Source organism: Mirounga angustirostris, unplaced genomic scaffold, assembly GCF_029215605.1.
Source record: "Mirounga angustirostris isolate CCGP_5_RB_7025 unplaced genomic scaffold, mMirAng1.0.hap1 SCAF_1, whole genome shotgun sequence".
Taxonomy (NCBI): Eukaryota; Metazoa; Chordata; class Mammalia; order Carnivora; family Phocidae; genus Mirounga; species Mirounga angustirostris.
The window spans coordinates 89053562-89077210 of NW_026991709.1; the positions used below are offsets into that span (position 1 = coordinate 89053562).

The 23649-nt window shown below is 37.3% G+C and overlaps 1 protein-coding gene across 1 annotated transcript in view; it reads right to left on the minus strand.

Moving 5' to 3' along the window:
• Nucleotides 1–23649, minus strand: part of NAALADL2 (N-acetylated alpha-linked acidic dipeptidase like 2) — a 1210813-nt gene that overhangs the window by 341968 nt on the left and 845196 nt on the right. Inside the window, exon 8 of the mRNA XM_064590309.1 lies at nucleotides 937–1080. Coding sequence (XP_064446379.1) covers nucleotides 937–1080 — 144 coding nt within the window. The remainder of the gene's footprint in view (nucleotides 1–936; nucleotides 1081–23649) is intronic.

Here is a 23649-nt window from a genome sequence, read left to right on the forward strand (position 1 = left end):
TAGACTTATCAGTGTTTTCTATATTTCCTACCCGCTCAATCAATAATCAGTTTAGGAGGCACTCAAATGACAGGGCTTTGAAAAGTGTATGCGTGTCTCTAACAGAGGGCAATCCTGTATGTATTCAGGTTTGGGGTTTCTTTTTAGGTGTCTTCAAAACATTTTTTTTTTTTTTTAATGCTTTTGTTGTCAAGAGAAAAGCAGATGAGATAAAACATGGGTCGTTGAGCCCCCCGGTCTGGACACAGAAACAAGTCCTCACGTTGAATTTTACAACGACTAGATACAAATTTAACAATATGTAAAGAGAGTCTCTTCTTTAGAACTCTAATGCTGAGGCTGGAGGCAGAAATAATATGCAGCCCGTGGCTCACACCCCACCACAGGTAGCTTAACTACTTCAGTTTTATACAGTGTGTTCCAACAAGGCCTGACAAACTGCACTGAGGTGCAAGAAGCATCTCAGGCGATGATGCGTAAAGACACAGGGATTTTTTAAGTCAATCGCAGGAATTAGGCTTTAATGCTTTCTACTAAAAGACTTCATACCCCAGATAGCTGACTGCTATTCACTGAATCTTGGCAGCCCACAAGACTGCTGAAGCTGAAACGAGGAAGCTATGTTAAGCAGATTTTCGTGAATGTACAAAATGCTTTATTTGTAAAGCTGCTTTTCTTTGTTGCAGTTTAAAATGCTTTTTGCTTCCCCCCTCTTTTTTTTGATCTCTCAGTTTGATCAACTCTCAGTCTTTATCAAAATTACTTTCCAGAAATGTCCCTTAAAGAGCCACAGGAGAGAAATAAATGCTCACCTCATCAAAAAATACACTTTTTTTTTTTAAGGAATAATTCAAAACATGTCAATTTAAGAGATTACAAATGATCATGGTCCTTACAAAAACTACACAATACACAGAAAGACATGAAATACTTTACCATTATCTGGAAGTTCTAGAGGGCTACAGACACCGTTTTTGGTTCTGCTGTTTGGTGAAGAGATCAGTTTCTCAGCGAGAGATGCCGAGATGGGCTGAACTAGCAGAGACGTGAGGTTTGATCGGTTTTGCCTAAAGCTTCCATCTGGATCAGAAAGAGAAGGGAACAGAATCCTTAGCAAACAGAAATTAAAAACACTTGGAGACATTTTTTGTAATGAGTATTTAAAATATGAACCATATGTTTATCTTAGTTCATTTGTTTATACCTTAGTTATACTCTACTTATTAAAGATGATTTGAGGTACTTCAGTCCAAATACTATTATGTATCCTAGTTAATAATGGCAGATTATACACATGCATCTACCTCCATTCTCCCATAGAACTCCACTGAAATGACGATAAAGGAATAAAAAAGCATAAATCCACAGGAGCTGACCAAAGAGAAGGGACAGTAGCAATAAGATTTTAAAAGCTAGAAAGCAGATGCGTAAGTATCAACTGATGTAACAGACCCAAGGAGACCAAAACCTAAGCCAGCAGAGGGTAAGCTGAGAAGCAATGCAGTTTGTACCACAGAACCCAGAAAGGCCTAAGAATTGGCCACAGCGCCTACCTATTAAAACATGGGTAAAGGAGGGCGCCTGGGTGGCTCAGTCAGTCAAGTGGCTGCCTTCAGCTTAGGTCATGATCCCAGGGTCCTGGGATCAAGTCCCACATTGGGCTCCCTGCTCAGCGGGGAGTCTGCTTTTCCCTCTCCCACTACCCCCTGCTCATGATCTCTCTCTCTCTCTGTCTCAAATGAATAAATAAAACCTTTAAAAAAAACCATATAAATAAAGGAGGGGGGAAACAGGAGAATTTGATGAAATTCTAATTGTGAAGGTATCTCTCCTCCTGAAGTGGTCATTCATGCCTTCAATCAAAAGAGTGCCGATTCCTCCCCCCACTCCCTCAGAAAAGTGAAAGGGGATGCTGAACAGGGAGGAAGACACCAGACACAGTTAAGGGGGGTGGTATCTCATATTTAAAATGGGATGGTCTTATAATTGCAGAGACTTCTCAAATGTTTTACTGTCTTGGTGCCCAGAATCCTTCCTTCCAGGTAGGGCAATAGGAAATTCACTTGTAGTAAATAACCAGGTCAATGGAGACTATATAAAAATACTGAAAATCTGGAAGTCCACCAATAAAACACCTCACCAGAGACATCCTATGTTAAAGTCCATCAGTCAATAAACCCCATCCTTATACAGAATTTTAAATCAACTCAATTTTGCCATTCTTAAGTAGGCACCCTCAGCTAAGGACAATCCTAGAAGGCACACATGCATCAGAGCTTATGAGGAGAAGAGTAAGGGGGTCAGGAGGCTCAGGGAAGGAGGTCTCCAGGAAGACAAAGGAGAATTGAAAAACCAGATGTGTGCTAATGTATTGAGAGAATATTTACAGTAGAACTCAGAGAGTTAGCATGTGAAGAGCTTCCAGATACATAGAAAAATAAGAAATCTAACCATCAGACAACCTTTAGCTTCAGAGGGAGCAAAAAGTTGTTCAAGAAAGAAATGTAATCATCATACAATGTAATAATATTTACATAGTCAAAATTATATAAATAATGACTAACACACACACAAAATGATACTCTTGGGAAAAAAAAAAAGAAAAGGGCAAAAGTCAGGGGTGATGGCCTATGGAGACTTGTGAAAGCAAACTAAATCTTTATCTTCCATACTGGTAATGAATAAAACTGAAAAAATGAATTCACTGATAAATATGTTTTGAGAGACAGAGAGGTAAATATAAAATGTAGGGAACAACTAAAACTACTGAAAGAAACTGAGTGTTTGCTTTGGGTGAGAAAGGAAAGAGAAAACATAGGGAAGGAGGGGAGAAGATGAGATTTTTGTAAACTAACTTTGTAGAATTATTTGAATATATTTATCTATAACTTTGAGAAAAATAAAAATAAGGAGAGAAAACTATCTGACAGAAGTAAAAGAAAAATCCACAAGTACTCAGAGTAAAGAGGATGGAGAGAATAAACTAAACTGTGCTTAAGAACTAAAAAATGTTTTCGGTTGATATATTTATACTGACTCAGAGAGGAAATACACAGTGGAATGACTCTCTCTAGCAGCCAAAATGTCTGTGAACACAGAGCTTTATTTTTCAGAACTTTTATTAGGGAAAATGATTGCCAAAGGTTTTCTCAGAATTTAATTTGATAGGACTGCAGGGGGTGCAGAGCTCAACCATACTGGTATCCAGGCTCCTGGAGGCAGATTATAAATGAGAAAATATGTTACAGAAGTGTTTCCTTAATTTATCATCTTGAAAACCACAAGGCTAAAAAAAAAAAAAAAAAATGATATTTAGCTTAGGCCTATGGCAGCCATAGCAGTCCTAACTTTGAAGTAAAAATAATAAAGATTCGAGCTCAGGATCAGGTTTGTGATGTAAACACAGTGCTGGTTACATAATCCGGGAACCCCTTTTATATGGATATATGACGGTGCATTTTGACCACAGGGTAGTTCATTGCTTCCTAGCAATTTTCATGTCATAGGACCAAGAGTGGCCGTATAATTTGCAGGGCCCAGAGCAAAATGACAATGTGGGACTCCCTGTTCAAAAAGCATGAAGAATCTCAAGACGGTAACAGCAGAGCATTAAATCAAGTGTGGGCCCTTCTGAGTGGGGGCCAGTGCCACTGTGCATACTGCATGGCCGTGAGCCAGGCCTTGCAGGGCTCATACAGCACACGAAGCCATTCAGTGCACCGAGACAACCTGAAGGGAATGTTCACACCTGAAGGAAGCTGCTGTCAGCCTCAGGTGACCAGCCCTGAGTCTCTGCGCTCTAGGTCGCACCCGGGGCCATAGCGGTTAATATCTCAAGGCATAGATGGTGCCCCTCAGCACATCCGCTGGGAAGCCCCGATATAGCCCTCTTACTCTGGTTCCCCAGAATGGATTTCCTCCGTCGCCCATTACCTTCAGGATTTCTAGTGTACATGGGACAGTGAAACAGTATTTATGAGAAATGTGCGATCTGTTATTTTGGTCTTTTCGTGGATGTTAGGTGCTGACACATTACCAACACAAAATGAAACTTTTTAAAATGCTACATGATCTCACCCCTCCCCAGATCGAATGCCGAACTCTTTGGTTTGCCATTCAAGGCTCTTCACAATCTCAGACCTTCTATTTTGAACGTTATTTCCGATCGTTCGTCTCCACACATTTTAGGCTAACCGTTAAGCTGTCCACCCATGTATTCTGCGCTGTACGTCCTCCAGGTTGTTGCTGCAGCCGTTCCTTGCACTTTACTGGCTATTCTCACGCATCACACTATCCGAACGTTACACTTTCTCTAAAACCCAACTCAAAAGTCACTTTCTACAGGAAGCTTTCTCTGTTGCCCTCATCTCTCTATGTGATATTTCTGCACTTCATTGTAGTCTTTGTCATTTCTAATTAACATTATCATTACATTTCATACTTATCACTTTATCACTTTGTTTCTCCTCTTTAAACTCTTAAATTCCTTGAAGTCTTCTTCATTACTGCATAACACACAAGGCCTAACACAAGGCCAGGAACACAACAGGATCAGCAATTCTTTGAAAAATAGTTTCAATGACACTATCTCACTGGTTTTCTGAATGCCTTGAAGATGGAACAAGGGTACAACTAAAGAATAAATTATAATTTTATTAATCCTATGCCTGCTATACATTTGTGCTTTTTCTCCAGCTAACTGCCTCCCACAGTAGACATATTACATAGACTTTCAAAACCCATCTATCCCCATCAACTCACTGGTTAACCTTGCTGTAAACTTACCTTTTACATGTAAAAAAAAAAACTATTTCCCCCCCCTCATTCTTCCCCTCCCGCTATCATGGAACACTACATCAAAAACTAATGATGTAATGTATGGTGATTAACATAACAATAAAATTTTTTTTAAAAGACTATCTCTATAAATAAAATAATCTGATATGTATTTATCTGTTAATGAAAAAATCAATACCTGCATTTCCTTTTTCTCTATAGTGCTCTATCAGGCATATGAAGCAATATATTTAAGAGTTAAATATGAGTGAAACCTAAACCCTAATTGAACGTATTTAAATCTTTGATTTTTTTTTTTTTTCTGCATGACTAATAGACTTGCATTAGTTTTGAAATATCTGAAGTGGTTCATTAATTTTTCACCTTCAGCTTAATGGAAGTTTGACAAACCGTTCACTTCTGAGAGCAGATAGTAAAAGCAGCACTTTATAGTATACTAAGATTAAATTATGGACAAATGTTATTTTTTTTACTTGTTTATTGAAGAGCTGAGAATTTTATTTTCTTACATTATTAAGAGGCTTTGGCTAAAACCAAATAATATACCATTTTTATTCATTTATATTTTAAAACACATTTATGAACTATAAGGTATGTGTTGAAAATCAGCCAGATTGTGTGCCTGATGGAAAGGGCACCATACAGAAAAGATGTTGACATTACCTCCTAGCACTCCAGCTTTTATTTTTATTTTTTTAAAGATTTAATTAGTTTGAGAGAGAGAGGGAGAGGGAGAGCACAGGAGGGGGGAGGGGCAGAGGGGGGAGGGGCAGAGGCTCCCTCCCTGAGCAGGGAGCCAGATGTGGGGCTGGATCCCAGGACCCCAGGATCATGACCTGAATCAAAGGGAGACGCTTAACCGATTGAGCCACCCAGCCCCAGGACTCCAACTTTTAGATTATAGCATAGATATCATGCCCGGTTCATTGTTTATGCTCAGTAAAGACTGACACTAACTTTTTTTTTTACTAGATAGGTAGTTCTCTCTCCACCTTATGCACTCCTTGAAATCCAGATAAAGATCCAAATCAATCCATGCCATCAATAATCCAATCCCTGACACAAGGCCACATGCATGTAGTAGAAAGAGGAAAAAGGACATAGAGTTCCAAGTCTGACTTTATCACTGACTCTGTGAAATGTAATGTATAGACAATTTCACTATGCCAGTGTTGTCATCCCATCTACTATACCTGAATAACCAAGGTGACACTGAATGGCCTTCATTATTCTGACTTCGTGAAATAAAAAGTGCATTACCTTAGAGGCTGACAGCCTGAACCACAGTGGATGAAACTCAGAAGAAATGAGGTCAAAAATAAGTGAAAAAGGTTTTCTAATTGTACATATTTAGCAGGCTTTGCATTATGCTTTTTCAAGTTGTTGATGCCCACTTCAATCCTATCTGGTTAGATGTATACAGAAAACATGAACACTCTGTTATCTGCCAGCTACTCTTTTTGTATGGCAAGATGGAATTCTTTTAAACTCAACTGAAGAAGTGTATATAGCAAGCACTGATTACCCGAAGAATATTAAAATAAATAAATAAATAAATAAGCCTTCAGAAACCAGAAATCTTAGACACTGGGATCATCAGATTAATGCACCAAGACGTAAAATAAGGTAAAATAATAATAATAATAATAATAATAATAATAATGATGCTGGTAAATAAAGCAAGAGGAGCCTTGTATGGATTAGTGATGATAATGTGCTGCCATTGGAGAGGATAGTACAGTTTCCAAGCTGAGGACTGTAACTCAACCCTCAGCGTCTGTGTGTGTAAACCTAAGATCCTGCTACATGATATAAGCATAGATCTTATAGACTCTTTTTATTCAATGTGTGTAGTCCTTGGACAAGCAGCAGGGGCATAATTTAGGAACTCATTAGCAATGCAGAATCTGAAACTCCACCCCAGACCTTCTGAATCTGAATCGGTATTTTAACGAGATCCCCAGGTGATTCACATGCACATTAGATAAGCACTGGCCTAAATCATTGTATATTTTTCCACAGCACAATTTACATAATTTTCACAGCAAAGAAGATATAAAAAGCAGGATGAAGAAGATAAAAAATAATAGCCTGTGTTTGCTCACCTTCCCCCAAATTAAAGATGACACAGCCTTTAACTGTATCAATAAACCCAAAATCAGCAGTTTTTCTGAGGCTCTTTCAAAATAGGAAACAAGGCCGCTCATATGCTATCGCTAAATAACAAGTTGAAATTGGACTCAGAACACTTCTTTTTGTTTTCGTTCTTTCCCCAAAGATAAATTTGGTGACTCGAGATCAGAATTACATTTACAACACTTTATTTCAGCCATGAATAAATATTACAATAGCTAACCGATTTGACTTTTTTTTTCCCTTGGTTTTCAAGTATTATAATTCATTATAGTAGAAGACTGACAAACCTAAAATATAAATACTTCCCACTTGCCAGCGAACCAAGCAATCAGAGAGCTTAAAAAGCAGAGATTTTTAAAAAGACATTTTGTGCTGCACTTTTATAAAAAGACACAAATAGCAAATGAACAAGTTGCTATCAGTGATGTTATCCCAGAATACCTGATTTGACTTTCTCCAGAGAACTGCCACTTTGACAGAAATCAGACCATTAAATAACTGGCGCAAATGTTTTTTTCATTTTTATTTTAGCTCACTAAATTTACAGTTATTTTCCAGAAATGACCAGTGCGCTAAATTGGCTAGTCATTTTGATGTCCTTGTAGATACAGCTGATCCTTTATAATTTCAGCATTTCATAACCTGCTGGTTATGAATAGCACCATCCTCCCTCAAGCTAGTCAAATTCAGTACTGTGTTGTTCAGGTTATTATTAAAAATGAAATCATTAACACTTAAAAATGCTTTGTGCTATGCAGTCTTCTTGGAGCTCATCTGTGTTCTCTGTGTCTCTGTGTGTGTATACACACACACACACACACACATGTATTTATTTTTGCCATATAGGATGTTTTTATTGATTATCTTTGTAACTAAAATGAATTATTATTTCTTTAATTTACATCATATTTCCTGCCTGCCCTCAAACTAATATAAATTGTAGGTCTAAAAACTGGCTGATGTTGGGGCACCTGGGTGGCGCAGGTTAAGAGCCTGATTCTTGATTTTGGCTCCCGTCATGATCTCAGGGTTGTGAGATCAAGCCCCAAATCAGGCTCTGCACTGGGCTTGGAGCCTGCTCAATATTCTCTCTCTCCCCTCCTCCCACTCCCCTCCCCCAGCTCCCGCACTAAAAAAAAAAAAGCTGGCCAATGCCAGGCACCCAGCTCTTATATGTCACTTACTCTGGGAAGCTTAGTTCTTGCATATGCCTCCATATAAATCCTTGTTTCGACATTTAGTAAACACTGCTTTTTTCTAATTTCCTTTTTATTTTCTGCTCACTGACCAGAGTGTAAGCTTCTTGGGGACTGATTCACTGCTATATTCCCATGGCTTAGCCCACTACACAGTAAAAAGCAGCATCATTTGGATGAATGATCAGACCAATGTTCAAGTGAATAACTTTGTTCTGTCTAATCATAAACCTAAAACCCATGACTCATGATATAAAATTTGCAATCACAAAATCCTAAAACTGAAGACACAGATGGTCTCATCTCCTCATTTCATTGGTCCTCTCTTAAGCTAAGCATCTTGCCATATTCCATAGTAATTATTACAATATTTTCATGCTTAACTCATGTGTTGTAAAAAGTCACAAAGGAAATAGGAAGTAACACACTCATTTATAAAGCAAAGTGTCTGTATAATCTAAAATTAAAAGAGCATACAGCTTATGTAGAGTACAATTTTACTTAAAAAAATAGTATACAAGAAAAATCTGTTAATATTGTTAATATTTACATTAGTTTTGTTAATTTAATTTGGACTCTCTTTTTCCAGTTAGCTTATTCAAAGGTATTGATAATGAATATGAAGGAGCTAGACAACTTTTCCCATTACTAAAGACATTTTTCTTTACTGTTTAGATATAGAAATTCAAGATTTGGGCGCCTGGGTGGCTCAGTTGGTTAAGCGACTGCCTTCGGCTCAGGTCATGATCCTGGAGTCCAGGGATCGAGTCCTGCATCGGGCTCCCTGCTCGGCAGGGAGTCTGCTTCTCCCTCTGACCCTCCTCCCTCTCATGCTCTCTGTATCTCATTCTCTCTGTCTCAAATAAATAAATAAAATCTTTAAAAAAATAAAAATAATAAAAAAAAGAAATTCAAGATTTGTATTGGTAAAGTGAAATTATTTGGAACAAAGGACATTAAAATATAAATTACCATCATTTTCTCACCTCAAACAAATATGCTTGGATCATCTGCATATTTGTGGCTATGCAACAAACATTCAATTAAGGAAGAGTTTTTACTATTGTACTAAAAAGTTTTGATTAATATGCAGTTAAGTGAGGTGATATGCTTCATTTTGGCCAGTGTACAGGACATAAGCATAATATTTAATTAATTTGTTAGTTGAAATCTGGTGTGTCCTGCAAAATTGAATTTATTATTATTTAGAGAATTATGAGAATATATTTTTATAAATACCTTACATGGTTTTTTGTGACTTTACAACACACTGATAAATTACTTCCAAGTCCATTCATATGTTTCAGGTAGATGGTGGCCATCATTAACAACATGCTCTCCAAAGCATTTTTGTAGTCTGATCCTTTCTACTCAAGAAACCAGACTTCCTTTGGCATAGGGTTTTATCCCACTGAATTTGTATTTATAAATTTGTCATTTTTAAGTAAAAATTTAGATGAAAAATGGCAGTGGTCATATTCAGATGTTGACAAATAGTTTCTTAATTCTATTTCAGAGGAATAATTGTTTATATGAGAACTGATTTCCCATTCCCCGAAAGTCTAAATATTTCTATTTTTTTTTTGTATTTACCATTTGTCTACTCTAAGACTCTTTTATTCCCTAAAGCATTCCAAGAACATGAACATTTGGAAATAAACCATAAACTATATCAGAAGAAAAGCAAACTAAGAGACAGATAAAATATCTAGTTTGTTCTTTACTTCAAGGAGAGTAGTCTAGATTCATAACTGGAATAATTGGCCATCTGCACATCACATGTAATATAAGCAAAGCAATCCTCTTCAGAGGCATTCCCCTGAGAAGCCTCCCATCTCAAACTTGAAGGGTATGAACATCAGAATGATTTGCAAAGTTTCTCATTTTAGAAAAAGTGTAGTTTGCATTTTTCAAAAGATAGCAAATAAACTGTGTGGATGGGTTTTTGTTTGTTTTTTGGTTGTTGTGAAAGTATGCAACCATGAATTTACAATAAAATTCTTCATACCAGATTGTAATGAGAACACATTATTTTACGAGGCTGATTAGATGAGCAGGCAGAAAACCAACGCTTTATGTCTGGGTTTACGTAGTTTTTTAGATGTTTCTGATAATAAAAGTAGAAAATAATTAACCCTCGCTATCCTGATATGGATGTTAGATTAAATGAGCTATCACATATGCAGTGTTTCCAGATCTTCTTGGTTTCTTGTGAATCTTCTATTTTTGACATGGAAACACTGACACAAGAAAGGGACTCTGGCCTTGAGTCCAAAGACCAGTATCTGGTCCTTACTCTGCCTCTAAATGGGAAGTGACTCTGGGAAAGTTTTTCACGTCTTTTGCAGTCTTGAATTCATCATATATACAATGTCTAAGGACTTCCCGTTTCTAAGTTTTCGATTCTAAACTTGTCCGTGAGCAATCATTTAAGTCAGCTGATAGTCCCCTCTCCAAAATGTGTTTCAAATGGCCATAGAGTACTTTATAATCCTGACAGGAATTTAATAGAAATATTTCTCATCTTAATGTTGAAAGAGGCTCTTTGTATTTAGAAGGTTACATCTAACTTTGAGGTGAATATCGCACTATAATAACAGAAAAGTCCCTCATATGTGGAATGGGTAATAAGAAAGATTTCCATTAATTCCCCTCCTGGCTTATCATTTTTCTCACACTATAATTAAAATTATTTTTATGAATAATAACACACAGAATTATGACTTGAAAAATATCACTCTATTATCTTACTGAAGTGATGATATATACTAGGAGAAGATAAACCTGGAAGGAAAAAGTAGAGATTTTAAACATACACCATGGGAAAAACAATCCCCGCTGTCAATAAGCTACAGATTGGTCATCAAAAATTTCCTCTACACAGAACTCCAGTCAAAAATTCTATTATTGGGGCACCTGGGTGGCTCAGTCGGTTAAGCCTCCGACTCTTGATTTCAGCTCAGGTCATGATCTCAGGGTCCTGGGATCGAGCCCCGAGTGGGGCTCTGTGCTCGGTGCAGAGCCTGCTTGTCCCTCTCCCTCTGCTCCTTCCCTGTACTCTCTCTCTTTCTCTTTATCTATCTTTCAAATAAATAAGTAAAATCTTAAAAAAAGAAATATTCTATTATTAATTCTTCTTCTGAATTTATATATGTAGGAATTTTCTTACTAAAAAGCCCTATAATCTGGTGAATGTAATTTAGCAATTGGTTCTGTGTGTACATTTCCTGAAGGTATTTTATGAAATGAGACCAAAATTAACATTAAAAAAAATACTAAAATAATGCTTTGCCTATTTTCTTACTAAGGTAATATTTTTCTTGTACTGAAAGGCTATTTCACTAAATAATAAGTCCTCTTTGAAGTCATAGCACAAGCTGCAATGACACAGCGAGAGCCATGGCTATGCTTAGCATTGTATAGTACCAATGGTCCAGTTAATAAGCTCAGGTGTTCTGTAAGGACAGCAATGGTGTCTTTGTTCGTTCTTGTGTGTAGGACTTCAAATAGCACTGGGCACAGTCATCTTTTAAAAGCTTTTTTATGATGATGGAGCTTGAACAAAATTCAAAATTACTCACTTTGGCTTCAATTTTCTCTCTAGCTTCTTCATTTAATCTTCCTAAAACCAATGGTGTCATATTACACCCTGCACTACATATCAAGTGCCTTTCAGGTCATTCTGAGTCAACGTCATGAATGTTGCTTAGAAGAGGTAGAAAATGAGTGGGATCTTAAATAACTGGAAAAGGAAAAAGTCCAGAAGTTATTCCAGAGCAAGAACAGATCCCTGTCGGCAACTCTATTTCATTGCATTTTTGTGGCAGTTGGGTTGGGATTGGAACAGAGATCCCAGCAGATCTGGGAGGGGACAGATGATCCAAAATGTCTGGCTTCATAACTGGAACTCCTCTGTGATTGGAAGAGTTTCAGAGTAGCCAAAAAACCCATGGTCTTTATTGGGGTAAGTGAAATGAAGAAGGCTTCAGCAGGCCTGAAGAAAATAGATATACCAGAAATCAGGGAGAGACCAGTACCTGAAAAAGACAGTGATGAATTCAGTGGAAGCAAAAAACACACTGCTAACGGGTGAGTGGAAAAGCAGGGTCCTGTGACTGGTTCCTGGTCAATATGCCAGAGTTCGGCCCATGAAGCCAATCTCCTTGACTCCTTATAAAGAAATAGAAGTAGTAGTGAGAGCACTGACAGACAATTACTAAAACTGTTCTCTTTAGCAACATCTGGTGTCCAATGATCCTGGCTTTGACCTGATTTTTAATAAAATATGTAAGTTTCAAACTATAAAGAAAATGGCATAAGGGAGATAATCCTAGGCAAAAGAATCAGCATGATTAAATGGGCTGTGGTAGGAAAAAAATAGGTGTGGAAAAGGAATGGCAAGTGGCCAAGCTTAGCTGGAAGTAACAGTATGCGTTGTAGATTAAGGCTAAAATTATAGCGTCCTTGTTGAGGTAGTGGACGAAGAAGCGTGGGGAATATTAGGGAAACTCTAGGGATTTTGATAGGGTTTTGAGCAGAGAATTGGTACCTTGAAAATGGATTTAAGAAATATTGATCTGGGGCGCCTGGGTGGCTCAGTCGTTAAGCGTCTGCCTTCGGCTCAGGTCATGATCCCAGGGTCCTGGGGTCATGCCCCGCATCGGGCTCCCTGCTCTGCGGGGAGCCTGCTTCTCCCTCTACCCCTCCCCCTGCTTGTGTTCCCTCTCTTGCTGGTCTCTCTCTGTCAAATAAATAAATAAAATCTTAAAAAAAAAAGAAATATTGATCTGAGAGTGATCTGCAGAAAAGAACATACCAGGAAAAGGGGATACAATGAAAACAACAAAAATTGATCCCCTTTTTTGCCAGACACAGAGCTTGTATTCAGCAAATAGCATCTCATTCCATTTCCACACTTTATACACGATGATACAATTTTTCAACTTAGTTATTGTGATTTCTTTTTCACTGAAATGACTCTAAAGCTCAGAAACTTTGAGATGCTTAAAATCACATTGCTAGTAAGCAACAGATGTGGGCTCAGTTGGCTTCTTTTAGACTCTGGAATTAAGGGTCTAACACACAAGTGTCAGAAGCTATAGCAATTTCTCAAGAAGAACTAACACCTGCACAAACGAGGATGTCTCTAGAAGAAGAAAGGTAAAGATTCATGTAAAAAACTTGGAAAAGTAGAATTGTCAACACTTGGCAACCCACTGAACAGAGTAGAGGCAATGAGGTGACAGAAGCAGCACGTAAGGTTTCAATCCTGGATATGTGGAAGAATCAAAGTCCTATTAACGACACATTCAGCAGGAAAACTGTCCTGGAGGTAAAGAGGAGTCAGAATATTTTAAATAATTATATATAGTGCTTGGCTTCATTGGACAACTACTACTTTATAAATAACAGTATATAAAATAAATAAATAAAACATAAATAAAGTAAAAAGTCCTCCTCACCAGTTCACATTACAGTTAACCCCACTGGTTGTTTTCTGAACACTTTGCAAATGCTTGCACAATGACATCCTTTAAACTGCTGTCTCCCAGGCCATAAAGTGAGGACAAAAGCTGCCAAATACCTAGTTCAGGCTTTAGGATTAATGAGAGTACCCATAAAGTGCTTTGAGCTCCACAGAAGAATAGGTACAATATAAATGAGCCACATTATTCCAGTGACAAATACTATCCATATACTGTCCAATAAAACTGAAAAAAATGCAGTCTCTAGTTGTTCCTTCTGATAGTGTATACTGTCCTGCTATCACTTCTTTTCATTCTTTTGAGGTTCCCATAGAGAAAAAAATATAAACATTTCTACTTCCTGCCCAATTTGTGGAGTGTACTGAGATACACAAATCAAACAGATAATAGGATATTCTATGCCTACTTTCTCATAGTACCTTTGGTATAAAATGAAGAAAAAGAGCAATGCACTTACAAGGTTGTTTCAAAGAAAATATAAATCATATGAAAGCAAGATGGCTATTTTTAGAATGTTATGTTCAAGTCAAGTTCATTTTTCAATGCAAAAGAAGACATCAACTACTTTCTGCATGCATTCAGGATTTATTTGTACTATCTGAAATTTCAAAATTATTTCACATTTTAATAAAATATCAATAACGTGCTAGATTTATAAGATCACATATTATGTATCTATACAACCTAGACTGATATTAAAATTCAATAGTTCTCCATAAGTAATAAGACATTCTAAAAAATTAACTAATGTCACACTAGCTCCATATCATAATATAAAGATGCAGCATTCCAGATTTCTGCTTTAATTATTGACAGAAAATGTGTAGACCTTTTAAATATAGTTACAGCAAATTTTCATGAATCCACCTCTAAGCTAATCTTATATGTTTAGCAATGTATGTAATATTGAGATGGGGAAATCTCAAAGGGGAAAAATAATGTGTAGAGAAAAAAATTACAGTTATTCATTGAGGCTACTCTGGATAACAAAGATATAAATAAAATATAAGTAGGATGATAACATCTGTGAGACTCATACTGATGTCAGCTAGAAGACAAACAAGAATTACAAACAATTTAGTTAATAATACGAATAGGAATTAGAACAAAAATACTAAAGATTCTCTTTAATGGTGAGATAGAAATGTCTAAGTTTTGTGCTGAATACTTTCAATTAGAGTATATTTCAAAATAAAACCATAGAAGCTTTTAAAAAGTCTTCATTGTTTTCAAGTTCCCAAATTAACACACATATAAATGTTACCACACACACACACACACACACACACGTATATACACATGTATGTATACACACACACATAACTCAAAGAATAAATAACTTTTATAGTTATTCTAAAATTTGCGGGTTAATTAGTAGAAAATAGTCTAATTTAGATTGGGTCGTTCTCAAGGTATGTATGATTCAAAGACCAAAAAATATAAAATCAGAATATTAAAAATGAAAAGATCATAATATAATAATCTATATTTCTCTTTTGTGGGTGGTAGGGACTTTATTATTTTTTAATTATCTAAATAAAATACATTAATGCAATTTTATTACAAAAACAGGAACATTGCAAATAAAGCTAAAGATCATCTGATCATGCCCCACTTTCAGGCCCCCATACCACCATCCCATATATCTTAAACTTTATATTCCTTTCATATATACAAAATTTAAAAAGAATTTTCCTTTAATCAAATAATATTGCAATACACATATAAATGTGGTATTTCTTTTCACACAACAAAGTTGCCTTAAAGATTATTTTTCATGTGAGTTTGCAGAGATCTGTTTTATTCTCTTTGGGTACTGCATAGTATTTCATAATTCTAATATTCTATAATTTATTTGGTCAATTCTCAATTTTGCTATTACAGTCAAAACATTCGTGAATATCCTTGTTCATACATCCACTAGTAAATGTGTGAGGATTTCTGTAAGGCTGCTGTGGAGAAATAGATTTGGGGTGAGAGAAAATGGGAATTTTTAATTTTCATACTTACTGATACATTGTCCTCCCAAGTGACTGAAACTATTTTCACTACCATTAACACTACAAGATAGGACCCATATTCCCTATCCTCCCCAAACCTTCTAAGCAAGAGACACCAGAATTAAGAATTAAGAAAGAATATGGTGTATTTGAGAAAGCAGAAGAGGTCAAGCATGACTGGAACGATATAAGAGAAGGTCACAGAATCATGAATAAGATCTTAGGGCCTGAAAAAGATCTTGCCTTTATTTTCAGAGCAATTTAATCAATTAGGTCTCTCTGTTCCTCCAGAGGATAATGTACATAATAGTCTTATCCATATTTGTACATCTCAGAAGTCTTCCTAACCATCTCCAACTCTATTGCCCCCTCTCTCCCTGCCTCTCCAGAGGGAACTAATATCATGAATTTGATTTGGTTAAGCCCTTTCAATCCATACTCTGTACTTTAACATATCCCCTTAAGCAATCAAAATAGATCTCAAAACACTCTGAGTGTGGAAAAAGTCTGTTGGAAACATATAGAGCTATCATGTATGCAATTCTTTTTTTCTTTTCTTTTTTTTTTTTTTTTTAGAGAGAGAGAGTACATGTGCATGGCAGAAGGAGAGAGAGAGAGAGAATCTTAAGCAGGCTCCACACTCAGTGTGGAGCCTGACCCCCTGATGCCGATCTCAGGACGCTGAGACCATGACCTGAGCCAAAATCAAGAGTCAGATGCTTAACTGACTGAGCCACCCAGGTGCCCCCATGTATGCAAATTTTAAAGAATAACAATAGCACTATAAGTTTTATATAGATGAGTGTAGCATGACCAGATTTGGAGGTTTAAAAGTTCATTTATAATATATCAGCATGGATTGGAAGTTGTAAGAGACAAAGCAGTGAGACCATTCAGGAGGCAGTTGCAGTTTTGCAGGTGAGGATTAATGCTGGCTTTGACCAGGGCAGAAACAGTGGAGATGGAGAAAAGCAAAAGCATTTAGAACTTATGCAGGAGGCAGAATCACTAAGATCAATTGCAAAGTGGTAGGAGTTGAGATAGTAGAGGGAATCTAGGAAACTTTTGGATTGTGAGTGCTGGTCAAATTCTTCTCACTCTCCACACGCTCACTTAACTCTGGGCTGAACTCCTCAACATGACTCCCACACCTAACTGTCCACTCAGATATCTCTCCGCCTTCCTGACCCAATATAAAATTTCTGAACTGAGAAAAGATTCTGTTTTGTGGTATGACAAGTAGTAGTAATTGGTCTAGTGTCTGGGCATTTTGTTCTTCTGAAAAGAAATGAAGTCGGAGATCCTTGAGAAAATGCATAATTTTATTCTGCAGTAGTTAACTAATTTTTCATTTCAGTATTATATAACAGAGTTTTTCTTTCTCATAAAAAAGAAAAAATTGTTGAGGGCGCCTGGATGTCTCAGTTGGTTAAGCAACTGCCTTTGGCTCTGGTCATGATCCTGAAGATCCTGAACTCCTGGCTCAGCGGGAAGCCTGTTTCTCCCTCTGACCCTCTCCCCTCTCATGCTGTCTCTCTCTCTCTCTCTCTCTCTCTCAAATAAATAAATAAATAAATTTGTTGAGTAACTCTTATCTTCTAGCTCTATGCTAAAGCTACAGTAGTGACACAAGTCAAGCAATATGCCACCATGGAGACTATGGTCGAGTAATCAGGCAGTTTCTAGATGTGTAAGATGCAAAAATGGGGTTGAAAATTTGGGGGATGCTGGAAATGTTCTATATCTAAACCTAATTATCACACTGCTATAAACATGAAACATTTAGTCATCTATACATTTCAGATGAGTGTCCTTTATGCTCTTCATTGTATGCATGGTTTCTGGGGGGAAAAACATAGAAAAGATTGGGCAAGAAAAATAATTCTCTGTGAAAATACAAACAGTTAATATTTGAATGTGAAGGGATTATAAGTCCATGTTTCTACAACTTCCGCTCTACAAACCCAAAAATGTATACAATACTATACAAAAGTATGAATCTAACAGCATGAGGAACTTTAAGCAATATTTGGGTATATATGAAAGTAAACTGAATTACTTGAATGTTTTTCTCTCTGAGATGAGAGGTATAAAAGCAGATAAAATTAGAAAATAGGTCTATTGGAAAATGCTAGTGAAATGTTGGTCATTTACTCTGAAAAACAAGAAATGTAATATTTTGAAGGGTATGAAATATACATCAAATATAATGATGAGCTATTGAAAGACAGAAACAAAAGCATTTTGAGTTATGAATACCAAGGACATTCTTGCCTGCCAGTGTTGTAAAATCATATTTGTGTTGCCCTATAAGTTTGGTGACATATTTTATAATTTTCTCATCTGAAGGTAATTTTTCAATATATACATATATATTCGCAATATATATGACATGTATCTCCCATAGATCAGCACTTACAACAGTACATGGAGAAAGGGTGGTGAACCACTTAATACGTGTATCATTGTTTCAGAAAGAATATATGAAAAGAAATTCATTAATGTTTAGAATGTTTCTCATTTCCCATTTCCTAAATATAAGGTGTTCAATGTGCTTAAAGTGTTGGAAGCACAGTGCCTTAGCAATATGTTATGTGAGAAATAATCCCAGAAAACTGCTAGAAATAATAATAATAATATAATAATATTCCAACAATCTACTTCTTTCATATGCTAATGATTTCATCACTGTTAATTTTTAAAAATAACATTTCAGAGCTTGTTCAAAGTTGATTCAGCTGCTTGATCCTTTCTTTCTTTTTTTTTTTTTAAAGATTTTATTTATTTATTTGAGAGAGAATGAGAGAGAGAGCATGAGAGGGGGGAGGGTCAGAGGGAGAAGCAGACTCCCCGCCGAGCAGGGAGCCCGATGCGGGACTCGATCCCGGGACTCCAGGATCATGACCTGAGCCGAAGGCAGTCGCCTAACCAACTGAGCCACCCAGTCGCCCCGCAGCTTGATCCTTTCTAAGTCCTAAAAGTGGTAAAGTAACTGGAAAGCAACATATATTTAAGAAATAACCTACCCAGTCATACTTTTTCTTCTGCCATAAGCCTTTAACGACCAGAAGTGAAGTTTTCTGACCTTAAATGTCAGACAGAGTTCAAAAACAGTCTGGCAATCTTTCAAAAATAATTACCTACTAAAACCAATCACAGGTCTGAATAAGGTACCATGTCATCACGAGGTGGCTCAGGTCTCTTAGTCAGCACATTATGTTTTTACTCATTGCAAAACCAGGGACGGACATATCTCCTACAAATGTGGCACCTTCCCTGACACCCTGTCAGTTGTGCAGGTGCCATTAAAAAGATTCAGCTGCTGACCAGCTTATCCTTTTTTTGTAAGCAGCAAATATGTATAAAGATAGGAAGTTGAGGGGCGCCTGGGTGGCTTAGTCGTTAGGCGTCTGCCTTCGGCTCAGGTCCTGGTCCCAGGGTCCTGGGATCGAGCCCTGCATCAGGCTCCCTGTTAGGCAGGAAGCCTGCTTCTCCCTCTCCCACTCCCCCTGCTTGTGTTCCCTCTCTCGCTGTCTCTCTCTCTATCAAATAAATAAATAAATAAAATATTTAAAAACACAATAGGGGCTCCTGGGTGGCTCAGTCGTTAAGCGTCTGCCTTCGGCTCAGGTCATGATCCCAGGGTCCTGGGATCGAGCCCCGCATGGAGCTCCCTATTCGGCGGGAAGCCTGCTTCTCCCTCTCCCACTCTCCCTGCTTGTGTTCCCTCTCTTGCTGTATCTCTCTCTATCAAATAAATAAATAAATAAATAAAATATTTAAAAACACAATAGGGGCTCCTGGGTGGCTCAGTCGTTAAGCGTCTGCCTTCAGCTCAGGTCATGATCCCAGGGTCCTGGGATCGAGCCCCGCATTGGGCTCCCTGCTCAGCGGGAAGCCTGCTTCTCCCTCTCCCACTCCCCCTGTTTGTGTTCCCTCTCTAGCTGTCTCTCTCTCTCTGTCAAATAAATAAAAAAAATAAAATCTTAAAAAAAAAAAGATATGAAGTTGAGTAAAAATAAATGAGAGAGAGAGAGCGTGAACCGGGGCAGGGCAGGGGGGCTAGGGAGGGGAGAGGGAGAAGCAGACTCCCCACTGAGCAGGGAGTCAGACATGGGGCTCACTCCCAGGACCCTGGGATCATGACCTGAGCTCAAAGCACAGGCTTAACTGACTGAACCACCCAGGTGCCCCATATGATGCGATTTTATAAGATTTTATCTGAAATCTTATGATCTGCCATCTTAAAATCACAGTTACAAATAGAAATGGGAATCACAGACTCCAAGACCTGTGGTGCCAACTGAAAACAAAATGTGTAAATGAGGGCCTCTGTGGAACTAACAGAAATGGTGGGGCCATGGCAACTCAAATCCAAAGACTCACTACCACATTCAAATTCAATTTCAAAACAACAACGACAAAAACAATAACAACACATTAACAGTCAAGCAAAGCACCTCTGTGGATTAGATTTGATTTTAAACTGACTAATATGAGGTAACATATTTTTTCTAATGAATGTGTTTCTTACAGTTTTCCTATAGTAACCAAACACTCGAAGGAAAAAAACAAAAAAACCAAAAAAACCCCAGAAATCCTGAGGGGCTAGTCATTCACACTGCTCTACAACAGTCAAGGCTGAGGGCCAGTTATTTTATGTGAATGTCAGACACTGTTTCTGACAGTGGGTTTGCAATTTCTTCACTTGAGTAGATGGTATTTGCCAACAGGAATTTTAACCAAGTTGTTTCAATCAGTGTCCTCACTCTCAAGCAAGGGATCAAGCTGCAAAGGTGCCACAAAACAGATTGCTGGATGAGTGTGTTACCAAGATTTATGAATTTGCTCATTATTCAAAATTTCACTGCACTTTCAAACACAGGGGTCACCATCCCTTTGTGAAAGAAGATTCAAAATGAAGTAAACATTGCTAAGAGAGTCATTCAAAACAGCGCTGAAAGGACACCAAGGAAGTAGGGCCTATAACCCTCTCCTGTTTCAATTCTTGGAACACCATGAACTTTGACTTTTGTCAACTGCAACTTGACCACCTCCTGGAACACATCTTTCTACTTTACACTGAAATTGAGATAATATAACACCTGTTAGCTAAATAGCTAATCGTGTATTCCATAGTCAGTTTAAATTCTCACTTCAAGTCAGAACCAATCATAATTCTTTCAAAACAAGTTATGTAACCTTGTGGGTTTTTGCCTTTATAAACCTGCACTGTCCATTTGCAATTTCAGCACACTTTTGATTTCTGTGGACTCTTTGTCTCTTAAATTGCAATCCCTTATACCCCAAATGAGCTTTACTGTCTCTTCTTGATCAACACCTAAATACCAATGGGATTCATCTTCACATTTATCTTAGTTGTATTATAAGAAAAAAAAAAAAAAACTTCATGGCAGATATTTGTTCTAGGTAAACTTATCCTTTTGTTTAATAGGAATATATTGTATTGCTATGGTGAATAAACTGCTTCATTTTCAACTGTATTCAATAATGTAACTTCAGGAAACATTACTACTTCTTGGGAGCAAGGAGACTGAGGGACCAGGAGAAGTAATGGAGGGGTAAAGTTAACACAATAGCCTATTTTAAATACAGAACATCTTGGGTAGATAGGAATCACAGAGACCATCCTCACATCTGTACATTTATTTGTATGTCCTACAGAACCTTCACATCAACTATTCAAAGCTCATCTTATTTCTCCACTTTACTCTTTCCCTTATTGACCTGCCCCTCTTCTTCTACTGTTTCCATATCAGTGAGTGGCTCCGTGATGCTCTTAGCAATCCAAATCAGAAATGTCAATGTCATCGTTTGATCTATGACTTTTCCTCACCCTTCACATCCAATCAATCCCCAAGTCCAATAGATTCCATCTCCTAAATATCTATTGAACCTGTTAACTTCTCTCCACCCTTAGTTAGTCTACCACTGTGTATCAGCTGGATACTGTATAATTACCTCCAAAATCTAGGTTGCAAAAGAATCACCTTGGTGACTATCTAAAATTACAAGCATTCTCCTCAACATGTAAGTAAAGGGAGGTGGGATTATTGGTAGACACTCAGCTACTTAAGTGGCAGCACTTAGCCTTTCCATACTATTCTGCAATTAAAAGTATAAAGGCAAGAACAAATTAAAAATAAGAAAAAAATAAATTCTCCCTGGTATGAAAAAGGAAGGAGACCCCCCCTCCCTTTTGTTAGAATACTTACCTTTATAAAACTTGTAATTGTGAATTATTTTCCTGTCCCTTTGAAATGTACATCCATCTTTTTAAAAGCTAAATAAGCCTCTTGCAAGTTTTAGAATCCTGGGATTCTGCAAATCTACCTCTTGTCATAAAGATATGAGAAATGGATTTTCCCTTTGGATGAAGGTGATTAGCAAACACAGGTGGCCACACCAAATAGCAGGTGAATTTAGGATGAACTATGTGTGACAAATGGTGCTGTCAAGTCCTCTTATTTGAGGACTAGATATTGTTTACCTTGAACAAATGCATGCAATGTGTTGTGTCTGCTCAGCTATATAAAAGGGTAAAATTTATTTCTGTCTTTGCAATCTCTTCAGCAGATTGCCGGTGATGCACATCACATTTTGGCTTAATGCTTATTCAATAATAAAATAGTTTTCTTTCTATCTTTGTGGAGAGGATTTCTAGGTTGGCAGAGGATTTTGTTTTTAATTATATTTATTTCCCCAATAAGATTCAGTCTGTGTAGGGTTATTCTGCTACTTTAAAAAGCTAAATTAACTGAAGGGCAGTGGTATATATAGAATGGAAGAAGCACTGTAGTTTAATGCAGGTAAATTATTCATTCCATGCATTATACATTCCTAGGACAAGAACAAGTTTTAAGGTGTGATCCTCAACTAATAATCTTCTCCATCCCTCCTTCTGTAAAGACTTAATTACAAAACATTTTGAATTTTTTCTTTTGTATCCGTAACTCCGTAAGGTCAAAAATATGATTTGCTGCCTTTTTATTCTTTCCTAGCTTGTTGCTATACCCAATTCAGAATCAAATCTTTAAATATTTTAGTATCAGAAGGAATCTTAAAAATCATCTACAGAAACCCTTCATTTTACAGAGTCCTACAGAGGTTAAAGGACATGCAGTAAAAATCTCTAGTCCTCACCATGGCCTATGATGAGGTGCATCCTTCCCACTCTGACCTTATCCCCTATTACTTCTTCACTTTCCTCCAGCTTTGCTTGACCTTTTGCTATTCCTCTATCATAGCAGACAAGCTCCTGCCCCAGAGTATTTGCATGTGTTATCTCAGGCCTAGAAATGCTTTCTTTCAAATAACTGTGGGTTACTCACTCATTTCCTTCAGTTTTTTTTTTTCCCTCATGGTTCCTTCTCTATCAGAGTCATCCTTAATAATGCAATAGAAATATATACACAACACCCCCCCACACACACACACATTCTCTCTCTTTCTCTCTCTATCCCCTTATTCTGCTTTAGTTTTTTCATAGTATTTATCATGATCCTAACTTGTACTTACTTGCAAATGAATTGAGTGAGTGATACTGTAACTTTAGGGTGTAATTATTCCAGAGTTACTCTGAATGTTTGCTTAAATTCTCTATTTACATTTGTTTGAACCTTTGTGTATTCCTTCCCAACACATAAATTTCTTTCAAATAAAATCAAACAAGAGCCAGGGCAGAGCAAGATGGCGGAGGAGTAGGAGACCTGGATTTTGTCTGGTCCCAGGAATTCAGCTGGATAGGGATCAAACCATTCTGAACACCTACGAACTAAACAGGAGATTGAAGAAAAGAATAGCAACAACTCTCTGAATAGAAAAGTGACCACTATCTGGAAGGTCTTTTCTGATTTGTTTAGAGTATATTTTCTGGGGACTTTGTTACCCTGTTAGCATTTTATTCTCTCATTTATCTATTCTCCTCTGGACAAAATGACAAGACGGAAAAAAAAAATCATCTCAACAAAAAGAACAAGAGGCAGTACCAACGGCCAGGGACCTCCTCAATAC